Source organism: Diabrotica virgifera, chromosome 2 (assembly GCF_917563875.1).
Source record: "Diabrotica virgifera virgifera chromosome 2, PGI_DIABVI_V3a".
Lineage (NCBI taxonomy): Eukaryota > Metazoa > Arthropoda > Insecta > Coleoptera > Chrysomelidae > Diabrotica > Diabrotica virgifera.
In genome coordinates this window covers 67,925,592-67,949,404 of record NC_065444.1, presented here as the reverse complement: position 1 = coordinate 67,949,404, position 23,813 = coordinate 67,925,592, and the positions used below count along the sequence as shown (strand labels likewise).

The 23,813-nt window shown below is 32.9% G+C and overlaps 1 protein-coding gene across 1 annotated transcript in view; it reads right to left on the bottom strand.

Annotated features, from left to right (window-relative positions):
* Positions 1-23,813, bottom strand: part of LOC126880052 (uncharacterized) — a 383,829-nt gene that overhangs the window by 42,054 nt on the left and 317,962 nt on the right. The window contains exons 3-4 of the mRNA XM_050643705.1: positions 12,319-12,557; positions 3,053-3,236 (exon numbers count right to left, since the gene is read on the bottom strand). Coding sequence (XP_050499662.1) covers positions 3,053-3,236; positions 12,319-12,557 — 423 coding nt within the window. The remainder of the gene's footprint in view (positions 1-3,052; positions 3,237-12,318; positions 12,558-23,813) is intronic.

Genomic DNA, 23,813 nt, shown 5'->3' with positions numbered 1-23,813 from the left:
AAATGTTATCCGTAGAAATATTATTTTTATATACATATTCGAAAAGACAGTATTTTAAAACGAATTTTCAAATAAAAAAAATTAGCCTGGGTTTATTTGGGACAAAGTTAGCCATATGTTTTTTTTTAATTCACAGCTAATTTGTTTATAATAAGGAATCTCATTAATGGCATTTTAAAGAATGGGATTTGTATTATTTCTTAAAAATTTGCACAAACATTGTACCTTCACAGCACCCTCTACGATTACTAGGAGGAACCTACATATCCACCGAGTTAAAATACCGAAAAAGCAATTTCAAACTAATATAATTTTCTGTATCTCCGGATCAACTCAATGGATTTTAATCTTTCTTTTTTTAATTTGTATGTAATTTCTACGTACATTACAAATGTGCAATTTGTTTATAAATTTATTAATTAATAATCAGTCTAATTTGTTTAAACAATTCTTGAAAAAATATTTTTTTTACAAAAATCTATTTTTTTAATCATAGTATCATTAATGATCATAGAAAAAGTTAAAGTACACTTTAATAAATAAATGAGTTTTATTAGATAATTATTTATTGAAGATAATTTATTTAGTATACCTTAACTTTTTCTATGATTAAATCATTAATTTTTGGGAATTTTTTTAAATTGTTTAAACAATTTAGACTGTTTATTAATTAATGAATGTCTAGACAAATTGTATACTTGTAATGTACAGAAAAATTACATACAAATTAAAAAAAGAACGATCAACATATATTTAGTAGATCCCGAGATATAGAAAATGATAGTAGTTTTAAGTTGCCTTTTTTAGTTTTTGAACTCGTACATTTGTCGGCTTCCAGCTCCCCCTTCACTTACCGCGACTAGTCACCAATTGAACTACATTTTTAAAAATTCGTGTAAAATACCAGCTTTTCTATTATGTAACATGATTTTTTATACGGACAATATTTTAAAGTTATTCTTAATGTTTATAAACTACAAAATTTCATAAATTTGGCATTAGGATTTTTGACTATATTAGATAATTTTTTCATCTTTTTTAGTACATTTTGATAGCATCAGTTTTCTACTTTCATTTGGCATAAGCAGAATTGCCGTATCTTCATTATTTTCTGTCTTATCTTATTGCAAAATAAAGGTCTCTGGGATAAACAATTAAAATAACTCTTAAACTAATTAATGAATCGGTCTCAAATTTTGAGGGTTGGTTAAGTACCCCAATACCCAACTTTGGGTGAAACACTAAAGTTCTAAGATAGTTTTAATAAAAGTTATTAACAAATAACGATTTTCACTTATTTTGCAGTTTGCGTAGCAACAAATTAACTCTTTAACTTTCAAAAATCGGCATGTTAAAGGTTGATTAATGTTCTAAAAAATTAAATTTTGAAATTTTATGTAAATTATTTAGCTTTTGAATAGAGTGCAAAAAATCGAAAAAAAACCCGATTTTTGCACTAACCTGTTAATAATTAATAAACGGACGCAAACTCTAGGCAGGAAACAGGTAGGTTTTCTTCCTATAGGTCTACAATAACCAAAAAAGTAGTCAGCTACCTGGATCTTTGAGTGTCCCAAACATGGTCTATTTTTAGCTTATTACCCTGGAGTATCATGATAGTTAGATTATGTGTAAGGATCCTTCTTCAGCTTTTCTTAATGTATTTATATCAGATATGCTGCACGTTTCTTATGTCTAAACCATGAGTGTAGTTTGTGACCTGGTTTCCTCCGACCTCCAATTTTGCCAATTAAAATGATTTTGAAAATATTATATTTGTCGACTCTTAAAATATGTCCCAGATATGAGACCTTTCGCTATTTAACCAAGTTTAAAAGCTCTCTTTGGGTATTGGTTCTTCGTCAGTCCTCTTCATTTGTTCGACCCATGGAATTTTAAGTAACCTTCTGAGGCATCATATTTGGAACGCTTCAGTGAGGTTTAGCGATCTTCCTTTAAGTGACCAGGTCTCGGTAGCGTATATTATTGACTAGTTTAGGACGCATTTACAGTGAAAGAATGCTATCGCGAAACGTTACTGGTTTGAGAAGATAACTGCTTTAACACCTCCCATTCGCTATCAAACATTGTCGACATTGTCAAACAATTGGCGTTGGCTAGCTTTCTGTCACTTTATCTCAGATACCTTGCGTTTTTAACAGCTGGTAACACTAATTTGTGGCCATTTTTTGGATTGGTATTAGAAAAAATTAGCATTAATTTCATATAAAAAACATGCACATACGTCATAAACGAATTTTTTTTCAAAAATGAATTACTATTAATTCAGCTAAAACTATTTTCGGCCACTTTTTGACTGGCAACTATTGTCAATGTATTTTTCTATTCTGAATTTATATAAACATGTGATTTTAATTAACTAACATAATAGATCTGTATCCCGCGTACCAAAAATAAGTTTATTAATAGCAAACTGAACATTTGTTAATAGCTTAACGGTGTCTAGTCGGGTAACAAACTTTGATGTACGGGAACACTGGGACAGGAGAAGTTTTAATTGTGGAACAGGTTACAGGTTTCGAACGTCAGACTACGAAAACGTCCCATGTATTTTGTAGGACAGAACTTCCAATTGATTTGTTACCCTTTCATTAAAGTCTCATGCAAAAATCACTGCTATTTATCACCAATATAATGCCTGTCATTTGACATGTTTCACTTGTCGGACTTATTAAAATGCCCAACATATTTGTCGGACAAACATTTTTTCGTATATTATGATATAAAGTTTCCTATTGAATACACTTAAAAACAAACTGCTAGTTTTCACAATCATAAACTTGTCAGGATGACATGTTCCACAATTAAAATCACGTTCCACAATTAAAGATTCCCCTGTTCCAGTGTTCCTATACATCAAAGTTTGTCCGACTAGACACCGCTAAGCTATTAACACATTTTCAGCTTGCTACTAATCTACTTTTTTTGGTACGCGTGATCCAGGCCTATAATATGAATGCAGTGATTCTGTAGTGGGATTTTAGACTATTTCTTTCAAATGTAAAATAATCTCTAAAAATATATAACTTACTTGAAAATGAACTTCAGAACTATCGGGAAACCTAAACATCGATGCCAGTTTAGCATGCGCCGTTCCGCTCTTCAAATCATATGAGAATGGGCCCAGGAAACTTGTTTCATCAATTGGACAACCTCTATCGTCTGAAAGGGGCACACTTTCGTTGGGTCTGTTGAAAGCTTGACAATTTTTTACTCTACAAAAATTAGAAAATTATCAGGAAAAGATGTACCTATCCATAATTCACAATAAATGTGGTTTATAGGTAATAATAGATACACTCTCTCCAAGTAGAACCACAAATCAATTTATTAAAGATCGTTACAAATTTAAAACATTTTGGATGCGTTTCGGCCCAACACCAGCCATCACCAGCAACAACAGGACACAACGAACCTATAGTACATTTTTTGATTAAAACAATTGAAAAATTAGAAGAGACAACGCCCACGTCAGTCTAAAAAGTTATAGACTAAGGCGGCTATAGGTGAAATTTGCTAATCATTTTAGGCACAATAAGACCCTATAACTTAAATAGTAGAACCTGAAAGAAAACGTATGAACACTGTGCCGTCACTTTTTAGTGGCACATGCGTCGACAGTGGCGCATCAAACTTTTCACTTATGGACGGGATAAATAAATTAAAAGGTACCCTTTCTCACTGCCAGATTTAAATTTTTTCATTTTTTTAAGTTCTATGTGATTAAAAAATAAGACTCAGCTTACTTTTAACCTACCAGCCCTCTCGCCCTTTCCCCAGGCTCAAAAACTTAATTTTTCGTTTTTATTTTTTTTAGATGGGATGCAATCAATTTTAAAATTTCAAAAAATTCACACGCATAACTGAGACTTTTACAAAACATGTCTATTTTTTAAAGACCACTACAGGTTGTGGTCTTTAAACTCAGGTTGAGTGCACATAACCTCAAAAAAAATTTATTTTTATTTTGGAAAAAAGCTAACTTTTTTTTTGGGATGGCTGCTGGTCTAATTTTTTTTAATATTGTATATTTTATCAAACACTATATTTCAAATTTTTTTCAGATTTTTTCGTAAGGTTTCTTCACCTTCAAAATTCCGAAAAACTGTTTTTTAGGGGGTCTTGGAGAATTTTCCCTATTTTATAGATTTCAAAATAGATCAAATCAATGTTTTTTTGTTAGGTTATTATGTAAATGAAAGTAAGCGATTCCTTTAGAACATTTAAAAATGGGAGAAACACGTTTAAACCCCCCAAAAAACCCCTAAAAACAATTTTTGGGACTTTTGAAGAACTTACGGAAAAATCTGAAAAAAATTAGAGATATAGTGTTTGACAAAATACACAAGATTAAAAAAAATTAGACCTGCAGCCATACCCAAAAAAATTATACGCTGTTTTCCAAAATAAAAATTAAATTGTTTTTTGAGGTTATGTACACTCAACCTAGGGATTTATAAAAAATAGACATGTAAGATAGACATCCCACAAAAAAAAATTAAAACGAGAAATGAAGTTTTTGATCGCGGGGGAAGGCGAATGGGGTGGTGGGTTAAAATTACGCTGAGTCTTATTTTTTAATCACATAGAACTTAAAAAAATGAAAAAAAAATCATTCTGGGAGTGAGGAAGGGTACCTTTTAATTTATTTATCCCGCCCATAAGTGAAAAGTTTGATGCGCCACTGTCGATGCATGTGCCACTAAAAAGTGACGGCACAGTGTTCAAACGTTTTCTTTTAGGTTCTACTATTTAAGTTATAGTCTTACTATGGTCTTATCGTACCTCAAATGATTAGCAAATTTCACCTATAGCGGCTCATAGTCTATTATCAAACAAGAAGAAGAAAGAATCAGGAGAAATAATCCAGAAACTGATTCTTTCTCTTTCTTATTTGGTAAGTTTTGAGACTGAGGTCTAGAATCTTGAACTGATTCGTCTAATTATTTACTTATTTTAACCAAGAAAAAATGTATTTTCTGTCGGTCCTTGAAAGAAAGAAAGGTCTGTTGTTTTACCTATTGTTGCTGATGATGGCTCGTGTTGGTCCGAAACGAGTCCAAAATGTTTTAAATTTTTATATATATATACACCGGTATTTTAGACGTTAACGCCCTTCCGGCAGGGATTTATGGAGGAGTATCACCCAGCCGCAAGCCCTTATCCCTTGCCGTACTGCTCCCTCATAGGCCGATCAGACGCCCGCATATTCCAGTCTAAGTGCCAGATTCATATTTAGAATTTTATACTGACGCGTTAGCCTTTTTTGTTTTCCGATGACATGGCTGGGCTCGAACTCATATACCTCACGGCGAAGTGAAGTGGCGGTCAGCTGCTAGTCCCACTGAGCTGTCCGATCGACCATTTAAATTTTTAATGTTTCTTAATACATTGATGTATGATTCATCTTGGGGAGTGTTGGATCAGTCGGATGGTTTTTTACAGTCGGTATATTTCCTTACAGATTCTGAAAATTTCTGGCGTGGATAACCACTTGCCTCCAAGTTGATCTATCCAGTAGTGTCCGTGTCCAGTTCTTTATTTCCAGTGTTTTTAAATCTCATTCAACTTGGTCCTGCCATCGTATCTTGGGTTCCGCTTTTGAACTTTTTCAGTTGGGTGTACACTTGTTAATCTTATTTCAGCTGCTTTTTTTACTTTCCTAAAGATATCAGTATCATCTAATACTTCCTGTTTTTGGTATTTATAGAATGTTTTCTCCCTTTCGTATATTTGCCGCAAAATTTAATAATGAGCTTATTTCGTTCTGGTTGATATTCTTGGGCCCCAGAATCATTTTAATAATTTTTCTTTCTAATATCTTTAATATTTCGTCTTCTCCTTAAGACTTGTAGTTTCTGTTGCATATGTTACTGTTGCTCTTATTATTGTTTTATATATTCTTAGTTTGGTGTTCATGCTCAACGTTTTATCTTTTAATATAAATAGTCTGGGCTGATTATCGAAGAATAAGCCATTTTTGGGAAAAGTTATTTACCAGCAATTTTATTGCTGAAATCGAATCTTATGATTGTATATATTAATAATATAGATATGCAAAGTCCGCAGATAGTGTGCTACTTTTTTTATAAACAAAATGGCGCCCGAAAATCGTGTTTTCTTCAATTTTTGCTCTATAACTCCAAAGATTTTAACTTTACACCAAAAACACTCAAATAAAAATTCACCGCAATTAAATTCTGCATAGAGACGTGTTTTTTCCGATTTACTTCGACGAAAACTTTCACCGGAAAAAGCCGGTATTTCCAACAATATCTTTAATTTTCAACTAAACTTTTAGGTAAGTAATTGTTAATCAATAATTAAATAACTTGGTAATGTAAAAGCACATTTTGTATAGATTATAATTCCAGAAGCCCATGGATATTCAATGAAGAGTTTAGCAACAATTGAATTGTTAATTAAAAATTTACGGTCGCTATAATAACGACAATAATTATGGTGCATAAGAATAATTATGATTTTTTCATAAAAAGACACTATACCTATCTAATGTACTTTACAGAATTAAAATTGGACTATTTAAGCGGCCTCAGGAATATTTTAAAATTATAAACAATTGTTTGGCTTATAAACAAATAGAATATCTCGGGAAATATTAAACTAAATTAAGCTGTGAAAACGGTATTCGAAAAACAACGGCAGCACGCTTCTTTTAAAAGAAAAAACGTTTAATTACGACGAGTGGTTCCTGAGATACAACCGGTGAAATTTGACCGGAATTTACGGCAAAGGTATAAACAATAGGATCATAATTTTCAAACTATCACCTTTTTATTTTTGTCCTCTTTCTCGACACCAATTTTTATATCCTTAAAATACTCATAACATATATTATTATAATAAAAACTATCGATAATAAGTGTGAAAATTGCCAAAAATAGCAAAATTCCAATCAAAATTTAGGTTGGAGAAAATGTAACCCTCAAAGTTCAAAATCGGTATACGTTAAAAAAATGCATTTTCTCGGCTTCCCATGGAGCAATTTCCTTCATTCTTTTTTTGTTCCCAAGTAACTCGAGGAGAGCCATCGAACTAATGCATTACTAAATGTCAGACTTGCTTTTGTTTTGTTATAATAAAAAATTGTTTAAATAATTATGCAGGTTTCAAATGAGAATATTTATGTTTTTAACTTTAAAAGGTACACTTGTAGTAAGTTTATCTAAAAAAAGCCTACAACTGGAAAAAATATGTAGTTTTCTGTTCTTATAAATAAATTAATCTATTATAACAAAACAAAAGCAAGTTTGACATTTAATAATGAGTTAGTTCGATGGCTCTACTCGAGTTATTGGGGAACAAAAAAAGAATAAAGGAAATTGCTCCATGGGAAGCCGAGAAATGCATTTTTTTAACATATACCGATTTTGAACTTTGAGGGTTACATTTTCTTCAACCTAATTGTTGATTGGAATTTTGCTATTTTTGGCAATTTATACACGTAGTATCGATAGTTTTTATTATAATAATATATGTTATGAGTACTTTAAAGATATGAAAATTTTTGTGGAGAAAGAGGACAAAATTAAAAAGGTGATGGTTTGAAAACTATGATCCTACTGTTTATATTTTCGCCGTAAATTCCGGTCAACTTTCACCGATTGTATCTCAGGAACCACTCGTCGTAATTAAACGTTTTTTCTTTTAGAAGAAGCGTCCTGCCGCTGTTTTTCGAATACCGTTTTCAGGATTTAATTTAGTTTAAGATTTCCCGAGATATTCTATTTGTTTATAAGCCAAAAAATTGTTTATAATTTTAAAATATTCCTGAGGCCGCTTTAATAGTCCAATTTCAATTCTGTAAAGTACATTAGATAGGTATAGTGTCTTTTTATGAAAAAATCGTAGTTATTCTTATGCATCATAATTATTGTCGTTATTATGGCGACCGTAAATTTTTAATTAACAATTCAATTGTTGCTAAACTGTTCATTCAATTTTCATCGACTTCTGGAATTATAATCTATACGAAAAGGGCTTTTACATTACTAAGCTACTTAATTATTGATTAACAACTACTTATCTAAAATTTTAGTTGAAAATTAAAGATTTTTTTGGAAAAACCCGCTTTTTCCGGGGAAAGTTTTCGTCGAAGTGAATCGGGAAAAAACACGTCTCTATGCAGAATTTAATTGTGGTGAATTTTTATTTGAGTATTTTTGGTATAAAGTTAAAATCTTTGGAGTTATAGAGCAAAAATTGAAAAAAACACGATTTTCAGGCGCCATTTTGTTTATAAAAAAAGTAGCACACTATCTCCGGACTTTGCATACCTGTATTATTAATACATACAATAATAAGATTCGATTCCAGCAATAAAATTGCTGGTAAATAACTTTTCCTTGTATTTTGCTAATTAGCCCAGAGTAAAATATTATAGTAGGGGAGCAAAGTATGCTAAATGTGCAGTCACTCGAGCGTTATAAGGAAGAGTAGTCCTAAATCCAAAAAAAGTTACGTAAAATTTTCCATTTTAGTGGGCGCTTGCCATTTTTTTTTTAATTTTCAACAATCGTTTTTTCCGATTATAACGCCATCTGTCCATAATTCGAAAAAATGTTTCGAGTAAAAGTTCCTTATTTTTACGTAACAAATCCAAATCTGCAATAAAAAAATGAGGGCTCCTATTTAAGATTTGAAACTAACCCCCCATCCCACCTATATAAGGGGTCGTGTTTGGTGCCATTCGATAGATTTTTCAAAAATATTGGATAAGTGTATTTTACAGTTTTTCAATCTGGTGGGAAGTCGTGTTTGGTACCATTCGATAGATTTTTAAAAAATATTGAGCACATATTTTTTAGTTTTTCGATATGTCATTCAGTTCGCGAAATATTCGCTTTTTTCTTGTGAAACTTTGGGACTCACCCATTTCCTTATGCCCGGCTCAAATCGTCAAATTTTTGAAATATACACTCGTTTGCATATACTTAACTTACCTTATCTTAATCTGACAATTTCGAGTTTTTTTAAGGATATGTTTTTTTTTCGGGCCCCCCTTAACAAACTTCCTTGTGTTAAGAGCCAATATATGGTAGAGGTACATCTGCACCAGGTTTCTCCCCATATGATAATCTGACGCGCTCGAGTAACTGCAAAAATCCCCGCTTGGGCTTCCCTAGCATTATGTTTATATGGAATTAAGCCACAATTGACTGTAATGAAAATTATCTACATTTTTAATTAAATAATCTTCAGTGCTGGAGGCTGTACCTCCAACTTCGAATAATGTAGCAGAATTTAAATTTTAATCTGTTTTTCCCTTAGTTATTAGTAAGAATAATAAAAACACAACATATTAGATGATACTGACATAATATTCATGAAAGCAAAAAGTTCAGCTCAAATAAGATTAATGGAGTGGACACCCGAAGGAGAAAGACCAAATAGGAGACCAAGATACGACGACAGGACCAAGTTGAAAGAGATATTTTAACACTGGAAATAAAGAATTGGACACGTACACAACTTGATAGAGCAGCTTGGACGCAAGTGGTTACCAATGCCAGAAATAGTCAGGATCTGTAAGCAAATGTACCGACTGGAAAAACCAGTGGACTGATCCAACACGGCAAGTGGATCTGAAAAGTTCCTCAGAATAGCTACAGTTTATTTAGAAATGTATAACTTGTAATTAAAAAAAAAATAAGTATACTACAATTACCAGATTAGAGTAGGTATTACCAAGAAGAAATCTATAGCAATCTCTCCAAGCTAATAAAAGCAATGGAATACATAGAAGTTCCACGAATATTAATAAAAACAGTAAAAGCACTCTAGAAGCTAGAAGAATAACAAAGTAGCTATCAAAACGGGCAATCGAGTATGCACTCCATTTAATATAACAAAGGGATTGCTACAGAGCTGCTCCACACCCCCTATCCTGTTTTTCCTGGAGAAAACCTTGAAACAATGGAAAATAAAGTGCGAAGGAATGGGCATACCAGTAATAAACGAATATCTGTATACCTTAAGTTTTGCTGACGACCAAATAGTGATCGCACAAGACGAAGATGGCTTCAGATTTATGATGAGAAAACTGGAACAGGAATATACAAAGAATGGATTGGAAATAAACCTAAAGAAAACTGAATACCTAGCAACGAAGAATACAGAACTAAAAAAGCTGGAAATAGAGGAAGATAAACTAAGCAACAGATAAGTACAAGTATTTAGATTTCATAATATAAAACAAAGGAACAACTGAAGAAAATAAAAAAATAGACTAAAGCAAACAAGAGACTTCTTCTTCTTCAGGTGCCGTCCTCGTTCCGAAGTTTGGCTATCATCAAGGTTATGCGTATTTTTGATACCGTAGATCTAAATAATTGGCAGCTGCTGCACTTGTACCAATCTCTTAAATTCTTCAACCATGAATGTTTTCTTCTGCCAATGGATCTTTTACCTATTATTTTTCCCTGAATAATTAATTGTAGTAGCTGGTAACAAGAGACTGCATACGAAAATTGAACTACTGTGGGATAAGCATATCAGTATACAAACTTCTTCTTCTTCTTCTTCCTTCTTGTATGTAGGCTTTAAAGCCTGTTTCTTCTTGAATATTAGCCTCCTAAATTGTTTAAGCTATCGCACCATCTTTTCCCTGGTCTGCCAACACTTCTTCGTCCATGTGGTGACTTACCTCGTGCTATTCGTACTATCCTATCCTCTGCCATTCTACTAATGTGTTCGTTCCACTCCTGTTTCCGTTTTGTCACCCATCCATTTATGTCTTCTACATTGCATGATCTTTTTATGTTTTCTCTTCTCTCCCTATCCAACAGACTTTTCCCTGATTTTCGTCGGAGTATTTTCATCTCTGTTGTTTCTAGTAGTCGTCTCGTTTTAGATGTGTCAGGTCTTGTCTCCGCCGTGTATGTCAATATAGGTCACATTACTGCTTTAAAGATTCTTGCTTTTGTGTCTCGTCTAAGTGTTTCTTCTTCCGGATTGTGTCATTAAGAGATCTCGCCGCTTTACTTGCTTTTAAGCTTTGTTGTCGTACTTCCTCTTCAACATCTCTGTAACTGGTTATATCTATTCCCAGATATCTAAACCTTGCTTCCTGCTTTATTATTTTCCCATCAATTTCGATTTTACATCGTAGTGGGTATTTAGATGTTGTTATACATTTGGATTTTTCTGCTGATATTATCATATTGTATTTCTTGGCTGTTGTATTGAAGATGTGTGTTAATCTTTGGGGATCGTCTTCTGTCTCGGCGATTATTGCGGCGTCGCGCGTCGCATCGTCTGCATAACATAATATTTGGATTTCTTTATTCCCCATTCTGTAACCATGACCTTTACGTACTGCTTCTATTATTTCGTCCATTATTATATTAAAAAGCAGTGGGCTTAATGAGTCACCTTGTCTGACTCCGCTTTGTACTGGTATAAACTGCGTTAGTTTTCCATTGATCTTTGCCTGTATTTGATTATGAAAATAGATGTTTTCAATGGTTTGTATAATAGTGATTGGTATGTTGCTTCTATACAGTAAATGTAAGACGTCTTCGACTTGGATGCGACCGAAAGCCTTTGTCAGGTCTATAAAACATAGATATGCTAATTTATTGTACTCAATATCCTTTTCTGTGATTTGTCTCAGTACAAAGAATACGTCTCAGTATCAAGAATACGGTGTCTATGCAGGATCTTCCGGATCTGAATCCTTGTTCATCTGATAAAGTTATTAGTTTATTAATTTTGTTGGTTAGGACTTTTGTGGTTAGCTTAGTATACAAACAAAAATATATAATAGCATGAAAGAAGTATCCTGACTTATGGGTGTAAAAATTAGATAAAAAATAAGAGAACCAAAAACGAAATAAGAGAAACAGAGATGGAATTCCTAAGAAGCTGCAGAGTAGCAAGAAGAGTTAGAATAATAATAAGATAGAGATTGAGAAAATAATAGGAATGAACTCAGATGTAATAGACTACATAGAACAGAAGAGATTAACCTGGTATGGACATATCAGAAGAGTAGTCACAAAAGTTGAATAAACAGAATAACAAAGTGGTACCTGATAAGAAGAAGGGAGAGAGGCAGAGCCTGAAGATAGTTCAGATATGAACTGGACGAAGCAATGGAAAGAAGAAAACTGTAGGAAAAGGACTGGCAAAACAAAGAACTGGAGAGAATGGTTGAGTGAAGGAATACAGTGAAACCTGTGAAATGTGAATACAAATAATATGATTAAATTAATAAAGTAATAGTATCAAGGTAAATAGAAAATTCATAATAACATAATATAGAGTAGTTATTACCGAAATCCATAGGTGCCGTCTGGTCTAGAGATTTCTATCGTTAGGTTGTAAGGTCGGTGATATACTGCTTCAGTCACTTTCTGGTGGTGATCGACTAACTTCAACGACACTAAAGATGTTTCGTTTTTGGCATTCCGGAAGCCTGCTTTTCCACAAGTGATGACGTAAAATTTATCGTCAGCCAGCTCTAGCGTGCGATGTATGCGGACGGCTATGGGCACTGACCGTTCTTCTGTCTTCTGCAAAAAAAAATGAAAATTTTATTACATACTATATATTACACACTATAATACATTATATACTAGAAATTTGGTCCAACAGAGCCTGGCGTGGCATGTCTTAAGAAATAGAAAATATGTAATAGAAAAAGATAAAAATTAAAGACGTAGACCGGTCTAGTTAGACTCAAAAATAGGAGTGAGGTTACAATAATTACCATCAAGCTGAAAATTGGCAGGATTGTTTAAAATACCATCATAAATGAAATCTAAAAAGTCCTCATAATTCCGACCCGAGCTAAAAATTTACGCGGGGTCAAAGGTCCCAAATATAGTATTTAGCGATTTTCAGCGAAACGGTAAGTTTTATCATAAAATTAGTTCTAACAAAAAATGTAGATTAGATAATTATCTATAAAAAAATATCTTAATATTTTTTTTCATAAGAGCCACCGTTTTTGAGATACAACGATTCAAAGAGTTGAAAGAGTTCTAATCATCATATTTATGTATTAGTACACCACGTATATACATCACTGAAACTGTAATACAAGTAAACATAATATTCTATCGGTCAACTTAACTTATACTACACATAATAATATAAGATACTATAAGATGTTTCAACTATACAGCTTGCGGTCTACCGAGGGGTGCAATGTGTAAGCTGTATTATATTACAGTGCCAACAAAAAAATCGTTACAAAGTGAATATAACGCGAAAGTAATAAGAATTATTATTTCAATTTTACGGCTTATTCCCAACAAAAATAGTAAATTGATATGACAAAGTATTAACTTATAATAATTCTTCTTACTTATGCGTCTTATTCAATTTTTAAAGATGGGTTTTGTCGGAATAAACACGTTCTATAAGTACGTCGGCTAATCTAATCACCCTACCTATTCTTTTCTCAGAAGGGTTTGAACATGATAATGAAAGCCAATTTTATAGGCAAAATGTTAATTGCTAAGTACTAATAAACATTTCAATATACAATAAACTTTATGCAAATTTAGTTTGTTTACTATTATGCAAATTACACCGTTATCTTCCTGGGTGGCGAAATCCTTCAGGTAGATGACACTCTCGAGCTATTAATTAGTTTTAAGTACTACTCCGGAGTGAATATACGTGTTAAACCTAATTTGACTTAAATGTGCTGAAGTTTTTAAAAAAACTAATTCAACTCCACAAGAAGTTATTTCCAACGGAATTAGCTTTCTTCTCTCTATGTACGGAGCGCCTAAAAAAACTACGTGCTTAGGTAAGATTCGATATGCATGTATCTTTATTAATACTCGAAATAAAAAACAAGTGCAATTATCTTGTCTTCCTCCAACCTCAGCGGCTGCTCATCAACATCTTTTTTTGAGTATATTACCAAGTTCAAGTGTGGCTTGGTTATCAGCTAGATCCAAAAGACTGGGGATGGAAATTAGTCGACAGTTCATTAGAATCTGTGACTGATCACAATTTTTTGCAACCGTAAAAAGGGATGTAGCGCTAAATGTGCTTGCAAAAAAGTCGGACTGTTTTGTTCGGTAGCATGCACTAATTGTCAAAACCGATCATGCACCAATGTTGAATCACCAACAATTGAGGATTCGTTTGATTCTATCGAGGAGCCATGCGATGTGCCGTTATTGGGGCAATTTACTTGCACCCAGGATGAACAAGAAGAAGAACAAGAATAAGAAGAAGAACTAGAAGGTGAAAAAGAAGAAGAAGAACAACGAGAAGAGGAAGCAGAAGTATTAGAAAATTATGAACCAGTTGGATGAATTTCCCTTTTTTTAATTTATACCGCTTTTTATAACTTTTATCATTTTTAACCCTTGCCAATATCACTTATTCAAAAGCTTCCAATTAAACAGAATCATAACAAATCCGTGGAATAGGCCTACTGGGGAAATCACGTTAAAAAAACGCGCTAAGTGCACTACCTCAAAGGTTGTGCGGAAACGTGTGCGCATATTATGACGATTACAACTTTTTGAATCGTTGTATCTCAAAAACGGTGGCTCTTAGGAAAAAAAGTAACAGACATTTTTTATAGATAATTATCTAATCTACATTTTTTGTTAGAACTAATTTTATGATAAAACTTACCGTTTCGCTGAAAATCGCTAAAAACTATATTTGGTGACCTTTGACCCCGCGTAAATTTTTTAGCTCGGGTCGGATTTAGGAGGACTTTTTAGATTTCATTTATGATGGTATTTTGAACAATCCTGCCAATTTTCAGTTTGATGGTAATTTTTGTACCCTCGGATGTGTAAGTTGACCGGAGTAACGGGAATCAATACAATGTGAAATAACGTTATGTCCCTCAGAATTTGTGATTTATGGCCGATTGAACCGTCTATTTATAGCCGGCCTGGATCGCGCGAAGTGTTTCATCGTTTGTCGGTAAATGAGCTCAGTTCAAAAGAAATTCAGAAGCTGAAACAGACCCTTCCAGCTCGGCTAGCGGCTAGTACGGTCAGTACCGTGGTAATTTTGAGGTCTAAAGAAGTTGTGTTGGAATTTTTATCATTCTATGAATTAACCACCTTACTACACTTTCTATTGCTTTGTCTTTATATTTATATTGTTCCCAAATTGTTGACTGTTATAAATGATTTTGTTCATAAGGATTTGTAGGTTTTCTAGATTGTCCGCAAATACTGTCGTATCATCTGCATACCTGATATTGTTTAGCCGGTACCCGTTTAGTAGAATATCTTTTTCAGTTTCGTGCAAAGCTTCGATAAATATTCTTTCAGAGTAAAGAAAGAAGATCAGAGGAGACAAAATACACGCAATTATGTCTTAATAAGATCATAGGAAGTTCGACCTCTAGGTTACTTAGAACTATCTGGATTAGCCATATAGTATATAGGAGCCATCTGCCATTTGTCTACCCCTTCATAACAGCCCCACAGGACCTAAATTTTAAATGGGAAATAAACCTTGTGTGGCCACAATGAGACAGGTATTTCTCTGGAGGTTTTAGGCATATATGAGTTTTCTTTTCATATTAACTCTGTCCTTGTCAAAATGAATAAATTTAATAAAAATCGTAACAAATTAAGAAAATGTTGCCAATTTTAATATAATTGATGAATTAGACTTATGAAAATTACGTTACTTGATGGAAATTCATTTTATCTTACAATAAAAAATCTGCCCAAAAACTTACATCGGCCAAACTGACAGAAATTTTGACAAACGCGTAGCAGAACATAAAAGGGCTTTCAATAATAGAAAAACAGTTTCTACGTACGCATTTCATAATCATTCTTTTAATGAACATGATCAAATTCTTCATATTCAAAATAAAGGCCTAAAGTTATCTTTATTAGAATCTATAGAAATTAATAAATTAAAAAATACAGATATAATTCTGAATGACCAACTCGAGACATAGGTACAGCTCTCCACTCCTTAACCTATTCAGTTAGAAACTTTAAAGTGTAGACGCATAGTAAAAACACATCACTTGAGATAGACACTCTGCCGAAACAGCTGTAATGACATTATAGCTGTTTATAAAAAATTTTGTGGACATATTGAAAACAAAAGTTTTTAGTGTTTTATTGTTAAACTTCGATGTAATGAATTTTCGATGTGATTGGAAATATTTGAAATTGAAATTACCAAAATATACGCTATACGTTTGGTTTAAAGGGCATAGGCGCAAAATGTCGCTTGTTAAAATGTTTAAAGTGTTTTAAATGTATTAATTTTCTTCGAATCTTGAGAAAACTAATCAGTATTTTTGAAAAATTTAAACACATAATAAAAGAATAGAATAAAAATAATATGCTTTATTGTCACTAAAAATTTTTACAATTTTATGGACAAAGCTTACATACAGTCAAAAGAAAACATAATATCAATAACAAATAACAACAACAATTTACTAAAATTAGATAAATCGTCAATATATGTACAGTATAATATAAGATATAAAAGCCAAGACAAAAACAATTTATTGCAAAATTTATATAAATTGACAAGTATATGAACTAATAAGTTTATGCTACTGCGTATGAAACCCAATTTTCTTAGTTATTCATTAACAAAATTCTTCTATTGAATAGTATGGTCTTTTAGATAGATAGGCTTGTGTCATTTTACGGAACTTTGGGAAAGATGTTGCAGATTTAAGTTGTAACGGGAGATGATTGTACAGTTTCTTTGCGGAATATAATATAAATTTCTTTACTAACTCAGTGGATAGAATCAGTAAATAAATGTCAAAGAATGAATTTCTAGTGGAGTAAAGATGATTGGGCCTTGCTGGAAAGACATGAAGGTGCTTACCAATTAAACAAACCGTTTCTAGAATATATAAAGATGGAAGTGTTAAAATTCCGTGATCTCTGAAGTAACTTCTGCAATGTGTAAATCTTCAGAGGCCAAACAGATATCTTATTGCTATTTTTTGCAATTTAAAAATAACATCAAAGTGAGCAGCTGTACTAGAACCCCAAAAAGGAAGACCATATCGAAGATGAGACTAGAACAACGAAAAATATGTTATTTTAGAAGATGCTAAATTGAGTTCCCTTGGGACAGATCTTATTGCATAGCAAGCTGAGGCGAGTTTCTTACTTAACGAATCGATATGAAGGGACCATTTGAGGTTGCTGTATAAAAAAATACCACGAAATTTTACAGAATCAACGGTACTGATCTGGCTGTTATTAGGAGGCAAAGGTTGAAGAGCTCCTTTACAGGATAATGCTACTGTTTTATTTACGTTAAAAGAGAGTAAATTAGAGTCAGACCAAGTCTTTATTATTAGTAGATCCGAAGTTATAGTTTCATGAAGAGATGCAATAGTTGAGTTGCTCCAAGTGATACTGGTATCATCAGCAAAAAGCAAAATTTTCCCATCGATTTTTAAATGTGATGTCATTTAAAAGGAACAGAAGAGGACTCAATACTGAACCTTGTGGTACTCCACATACAATGTTTTTGAGACTAGAGTCAGTATCATTTGCTCTAACTAGTTGTTTCCTATTATTCAAGTAGGATTGGAACCAATTTAAAGAAATACCTCGAATTCCATAGAAATTTAGTTTTGTAATCAAGATGTCGTGATATACACAATCAAAAGCTTTGGCATAGTCGCAGAAAACAGTGGAAGTATAAAGATTATTGTTTAGTGCTTGGTAAACCTCATGTAGAACAGATAACATGGCATCAGTGGTACAATTATTTGTTAAAAAGCCGAACTGATTTTGTGATAAAATGTTGTTATCAACGATAAAGGACATAAGTCGAGTTTTAATGAGTCTCTCAATAATTTTGGAGAGTAACGGTAGTAAGGCAATAGGTCTATAGTTGCAGGCATCAGATTTTCACCACCCTTATGAAGAGGAATAATAATGGCTGTCTTTAGGCACTCTGGAAATTTACCTTTTTCGAAGGAATCATTAATTAGAGAGACGAGGATTTCCAACACATTTTCTGTGAGATTAGAGAAATTTTTTATAGAAAGTCCATCAGTACTACAAGATGATTTGCTTTTGATACTATTGATTGTTTGAATCAGTTCAGAGTTATCGACTGGTCTTAAAAAGAATGAATTCGAGACCTTTCTTGAGTTAGGGAGATAGGAAATGGGATTTTGTTGCGGCAAAATAGTTGATGTTATATTTTTACTCACATTAACGAAGTAGTCGTTTAGACTTTCAGGATTTGGAAGGGAAAATTATTGAGCTGTGCGAGTTTCATTTCGAAGATCGTTTATTATAGACCAAGTTTATTTTGCAACACTTTTAGAGCTTCCCAGACGATTTTGATAATAGGCTTTTTTTAGCTGATTTGACAATTTTTAGATATGTTGTCCTGTACTTCGTGATATATTCAGTGGCAGAAACATTGGTAGTAAATTTCTTGATGTATAGTAGTGAACGCATATTCTTGGCTGATATGTGAATACCTTTTGTAACCCAAAGTTTCCGATGTTTTGGCTTAATAGGGATTAAAGGAAATGCCTTATTGAAGATGCGGAGAAGCTTATCTAGAAAAACACTGAAATTATAGTCCACGTCTATAGAAGGAAAGTGCCACTCAGAAGTTAAGCATACATTTTGGAATTTACGAAAATTCTGGGTGGAAAAAATCCTACCTAAACGTCGGGTTTTTGAGGAGGGTTTGCTGAAGATGTTAAACTTCGTATACTTCGTTCATGATCAGTTAGTCCCGTATTAATAACTGTAGAGCAGACATCAAGGGGTGAGAAATCGGAGACAATATAATCGATTATGGTAGATGTAGTTTTTGTAATCCTTGTAGGAGAGTTAACGTGCATTGAGAGACCATACGATTCAAATATGTTGGCCAGGGACACTTGGGTAGCACAAGCAGCAGCATAATTAATGTTAAAATCACCGCATAGAATTTTTCTGCTTTTATGAGGCAGGTCATCTAAAAAATTTAGCAGGTTCTGAAAAAATAGTTCCACGGTAGAGTCAGGTGATCTATAAATGCAAATAATGTTAAGATTAAGATTTTTATTATAAACTAAGGAAAACTCAAAGAAGGATTCACTTAACAAAAAGTCATATTTTGTTACCACAGAAAAATCATTATTTCTAGAGAGAATTAGGGTGCCTCCATGAGCCGAACTTGGACGATCATACCTGGCAATTGTGGTATATTTTTCTACAAAAAAGGCTCGTTGACTTCAAGCCAGTGCTCTGTAACCGCAACTACCGGGGGAAGATTACGTTATTACCGAGGGTAGAAAGTACTTACCTGAAAACTTCTATAATGTTTGTTTTAATAAGTTACAGGGGTGAAAAGTAACAGAAAATTTAGTGTGATTTTTAATTTTAATTATCTCATTCACAAGAAACTTTTTGTTTATCCTAAGGGACTTTCTACCCTCGGTAATAATGTAGTCTTTCATTCTGCGTTTAAATTTTTCAAAAATATTTATTATTAGTTTTCTCAGGATTCGAAAAAATGAATACATTTAAAACACATTGAACATTGTAACAGGTGACATTTTGCGCATATGCCCTTAAAGAGGAGTAACAATATAGATTGAAACTTTTTCATAAGATTACAGTTAATATGGAAAGAAACTTATGGAAGCGAAATATGTGTTTAATAAGAGCGTAGGCGCAAAATTTCGTACCAATACTTTTTAAATGTCATTTTATTCGAACCCTGAGAAAGCTAATAAATATTTTTGAAAAATTTAAACGTAGAATGAAAGATTACATTATTACCGAGGGCCGAAAGTCCCTTAGAATAAATGAAAAGTTACTTTTGAATGAGGCATTTGAAATTAAAGAGCTCACTCAATTTTCTATTTTTATTTCTTCACCCCTGTAAATTATTAAAATAAACATTATAGATGTTTTCAGGGACTTTCGGCGCTCGGCAATAATGTAATCTTTCATTCTGCGTTTAAATTTTTCAAAAATATTTATTTAATATTATTCTCAGGATTCGAAAAAAAAATGAATGCATTAAAAAGCATTGGCCCGAAATTTTGCGCCTACGCTCTTAATGATGTGCCGCACATTTTCTCATGATCACCTTTCAGTACGTCACAGTTTTTCGATTTCTTTCTAATGCATTAAATTGTATGTGACAGAAAAAAAGGCACGTCCGTGATTACAGACATTTACAACATTTATTCTAGTTATTCTAGTTGTCGATACATGGCGCCATAATAAAAAAAAATAATTTTTTTTAATTAGATAATAATATTACAAATATAATCTGTATAATTTATAAGACTATACAAATCAAAGAAAATACCATTTTATAAATGCAAGAAACACATTTGATTTGTTTTTATTCCAAATTGAAAATAAAATGTGACAACTGTCAGATTTTACTGAAATGTCATGTTAGAATAAATGTCATAAATGTGTATTATCACGGACTTACCCCTTTTTCCTATAATTTGTTACGCACTGAAAAATGCTCATGAAAAGGACAATATATTCGTTAGTTTAAATCAAAGGTTTGTTGTACATACTGGCAGAAGGGAGCTGGCAGACAGAGATGTCTATATCGCTAAAAGATGTCAATTTTAGAATAAAAGTAAAATATATTTTACTCTGACAAAAACGATCTTATTAATCCCAAATTAAAATGTTACTAAATTATAAAACAATCGAACTAATTACCTACTAATTGCGGAATATTTCTACAATTAATGTTTTCTTCAAAATGTAGCGTTTCATAATTTGTTTTTTATAGGTCATAAACATCTTTATGAAGTTATGAAAATTGATGAGTACTTTAAAAAGTAATTAATGTCAATAAAAAACGTGAGCATTCATGTCCCAACATACATAAACCTTTTTTTTCTTTCGTCATCCCATAAATATTTTCTTCCTTTAAAAAGGACAACTTGTGGTTATGAATCTCTATCGATTTTTTTATGTTAACAATCTTTAAATATTATATAAATACTTGTACAGAATAAAAAATTACTACTTAACCTTAGCATAAATTTAAAAGTTATTGATTGGAGTAATGAAACTGTCAAGCTGAAACGGAAGAGATATATATCTCATACAATTTATTATTTGGCAGGGACTAATCACCAATAAAGTTAAATTTTACTGGTGTATTTTAAACTGTTTCTAAAGTAATGGTTCAACTTCTGGAATAGGTAAAATAAAATATCACGGTCAACGTGTGTTTTTGTATTTAGTACGTTTTGATAATACATGCCAAATAATGTAACCATTATTTTTGACACAACTCTTTTAATGATAAACTGATTGGGATGAATGCATACCCATATAAAGTGTCTGTTACCAAGCGGTTCCAGTCCCCTACCTCCAGATTTCTTCTTTCCATTGCTTCATTCACTTCATCTCTCAAGATCTTTGGGGACTGCCAGTGTTTCTTCTTCCTATGGGATCCACTCTGTTATTTTGTTTATCCAACGTTTTTGCTCTGCTCTTCTGACATTCCCGTTTTTTTAATCTCTATGTTATTTATTCTTTTTCTTTTTGTTACTCTGCAACTTCTCCTCAGGAATTCCATTTCTGTTGCTCTTATTTTGCTTTTTGTTTTCTTATTTATTATCCAGTTTTCACACCCATACTTCGTCAGGATACTTCTTGTCATGGTGTTATCCTTTTTGTTTTTATACTGATGTTCTTATGCCACAGTACTGAGTTCAATTTTCGTATGCAGTCTCTTGTTTGTCTTGGTCTATTTTTTATATCTTTGTCAGTTGTTGCTTTGTTTGATATTATGAAACCTAAATATTTGTACTTGTCTATTCCTTTGATTTGTTTACCTTCGTCTATTTTCAGCTGTTTTGTTTCTGTATTCTCCGTTGTTAGGTATTCAGTTTTATTTCCATTCCATTTTTGTATATTCTTGTTGTAGTTTTCTCATTATAATGCTAAGGTGATCTTTTACTTATGCGATCACTATTTGGTCGCCTATTTGCGCCACTCCTTCGTTTTTTCTTTTCCATGGTTCCAGGTTTTTTTTTCAGGAATATTTTCAAAAAGGATAGGGTATGTGGAGCAGCTCTGTATCAGTCTCTTTGACGACTTAATTGGACTGCATATTCTATTGCCCTTTTTGATAGCTACTGCGTTATTATTTTTTTTACTTACTTACTTTTACTTAGTCCTAAGCCTTTCTACCTTTAGGTGTAAGGCTGGTGGAGTTGGGTTTGGCATTGTAGTCTCCATGCTTTCCGATCTTGCATTAGGTTTCTTGCACTTTCCAATGTCAATCCCTTCTTCTCGACTTCTTTCCTGATTTCATCTACCCACATAACTCTTGGTCTTCCTCTTTTGTTTTTCCCTGCACTCTCGTTTCGAACACTCGTTTTGTAAGCCTCTCGTTTGACATTCTACACACGTGCCCGAACCATCTAAGTTGTCCCTCCACTATTTTTTCATTAATTGGTTCCAGTTTTAGGTTTTGTCTAATTGTTTCGTTTCGTATTTTGTCTGTCCTCTTTCTGTTTGCTATTTTCCTCAGGAACCTCATTTCCATAGCATTGACTCTGGATTTTTGTCTCCCGGTCAATGTCCATGTCTCGCTGCTATACATGATTGTTGGTCTAACTACTGATTTAACGACTGCCGTTTTTACTTTCTACGGTATCTCTTTTTTCCCCAAAAATGTTGTTTTCGTAGCGTTAAATAAGCTTCCTGTTACCTTCTTGTGAATATTACTCCTAGGTATTTAAAATATTCCACTTGCTCTAGTTGTTTCCCGTCTAATTCTATTGCTTGTGTCTTCCTCGTATTTGAAATTATCATTGTTTTTGTTTTCTCTGTATTAATTTTCATATTTATGTTTGATAGTTCTTCTTCTAGGATTTCAAGATTGTTCTGTAGGTCTTCTCTGTTTTCTGCTATCAATACCATGTCGTCTGCGAATAGTAGCTCCGATAGTTGAGTCCGTTTCATTTGCCAGTATCCTAATGTTAGTTTTCTCATTCTTCTCTTGGCTTTCTTTATCGCTTCATCCAGTACCACTAAAAATAGCAGTGGACTCAGCACGCATCCCTGTTTGACGCCTTGACTTGTAGTAAATTCTCTGGATTCTTCGTTATTGGTTCTTATTGTATTTGTATTATTTTTGTACATATCCTTTATTACTTCCATTATGTGTCTGTCGACTCCCCTTTCTTTTAGTGTCTTCCATACGTCCTTTCTTCGGATTCTGTCAAACGCCTTTTCCAGGTCAATGAAGCACATATGTATCATTATTGTTTTTAATGTTGTAATATTTACAATCTGTCCTCGACTAAAAACAATAGGTAAATTATTTGACAAAAATTGAAAATTTTACCTGTAGAGGGAGATCCAGTCATCACCCTCTTTACATAAATTAAATTAAAACAAATTAAAAGAAGTTTAGATATCACAGATTATTCGAATCTTCTTGCTAGGTCCACTACTTTGAATCTCTTCAGGCGTCGTACATCATTGTGGTCATCAGTGAGGTTGCTGGCTAACTCGTTTGGATGAGATTCTAGTCTCTTGGAATATTTTTTGTAATATTCTGTTATTACTGTTTTTATGAATGTCACATTGAGGTCTTGCTCTATCATATAGTTTGACACGTACCAAGGGGCATTCAGCATTGTTCTAAGGACTTTGTTCTGGAATCTCTGCAGTATTTCTAGGTTAGTTTGACTGGCTGTCCCCCAAAGTTGGATACCATAGGTCCACACTGGTTTTAATATAGTTTTATATAGGGTGAGGCAGCTAAAGGGCCTATTACAAATATCTCGAGAACTAAAGGCAACAGAATCATGAAAATTGGAA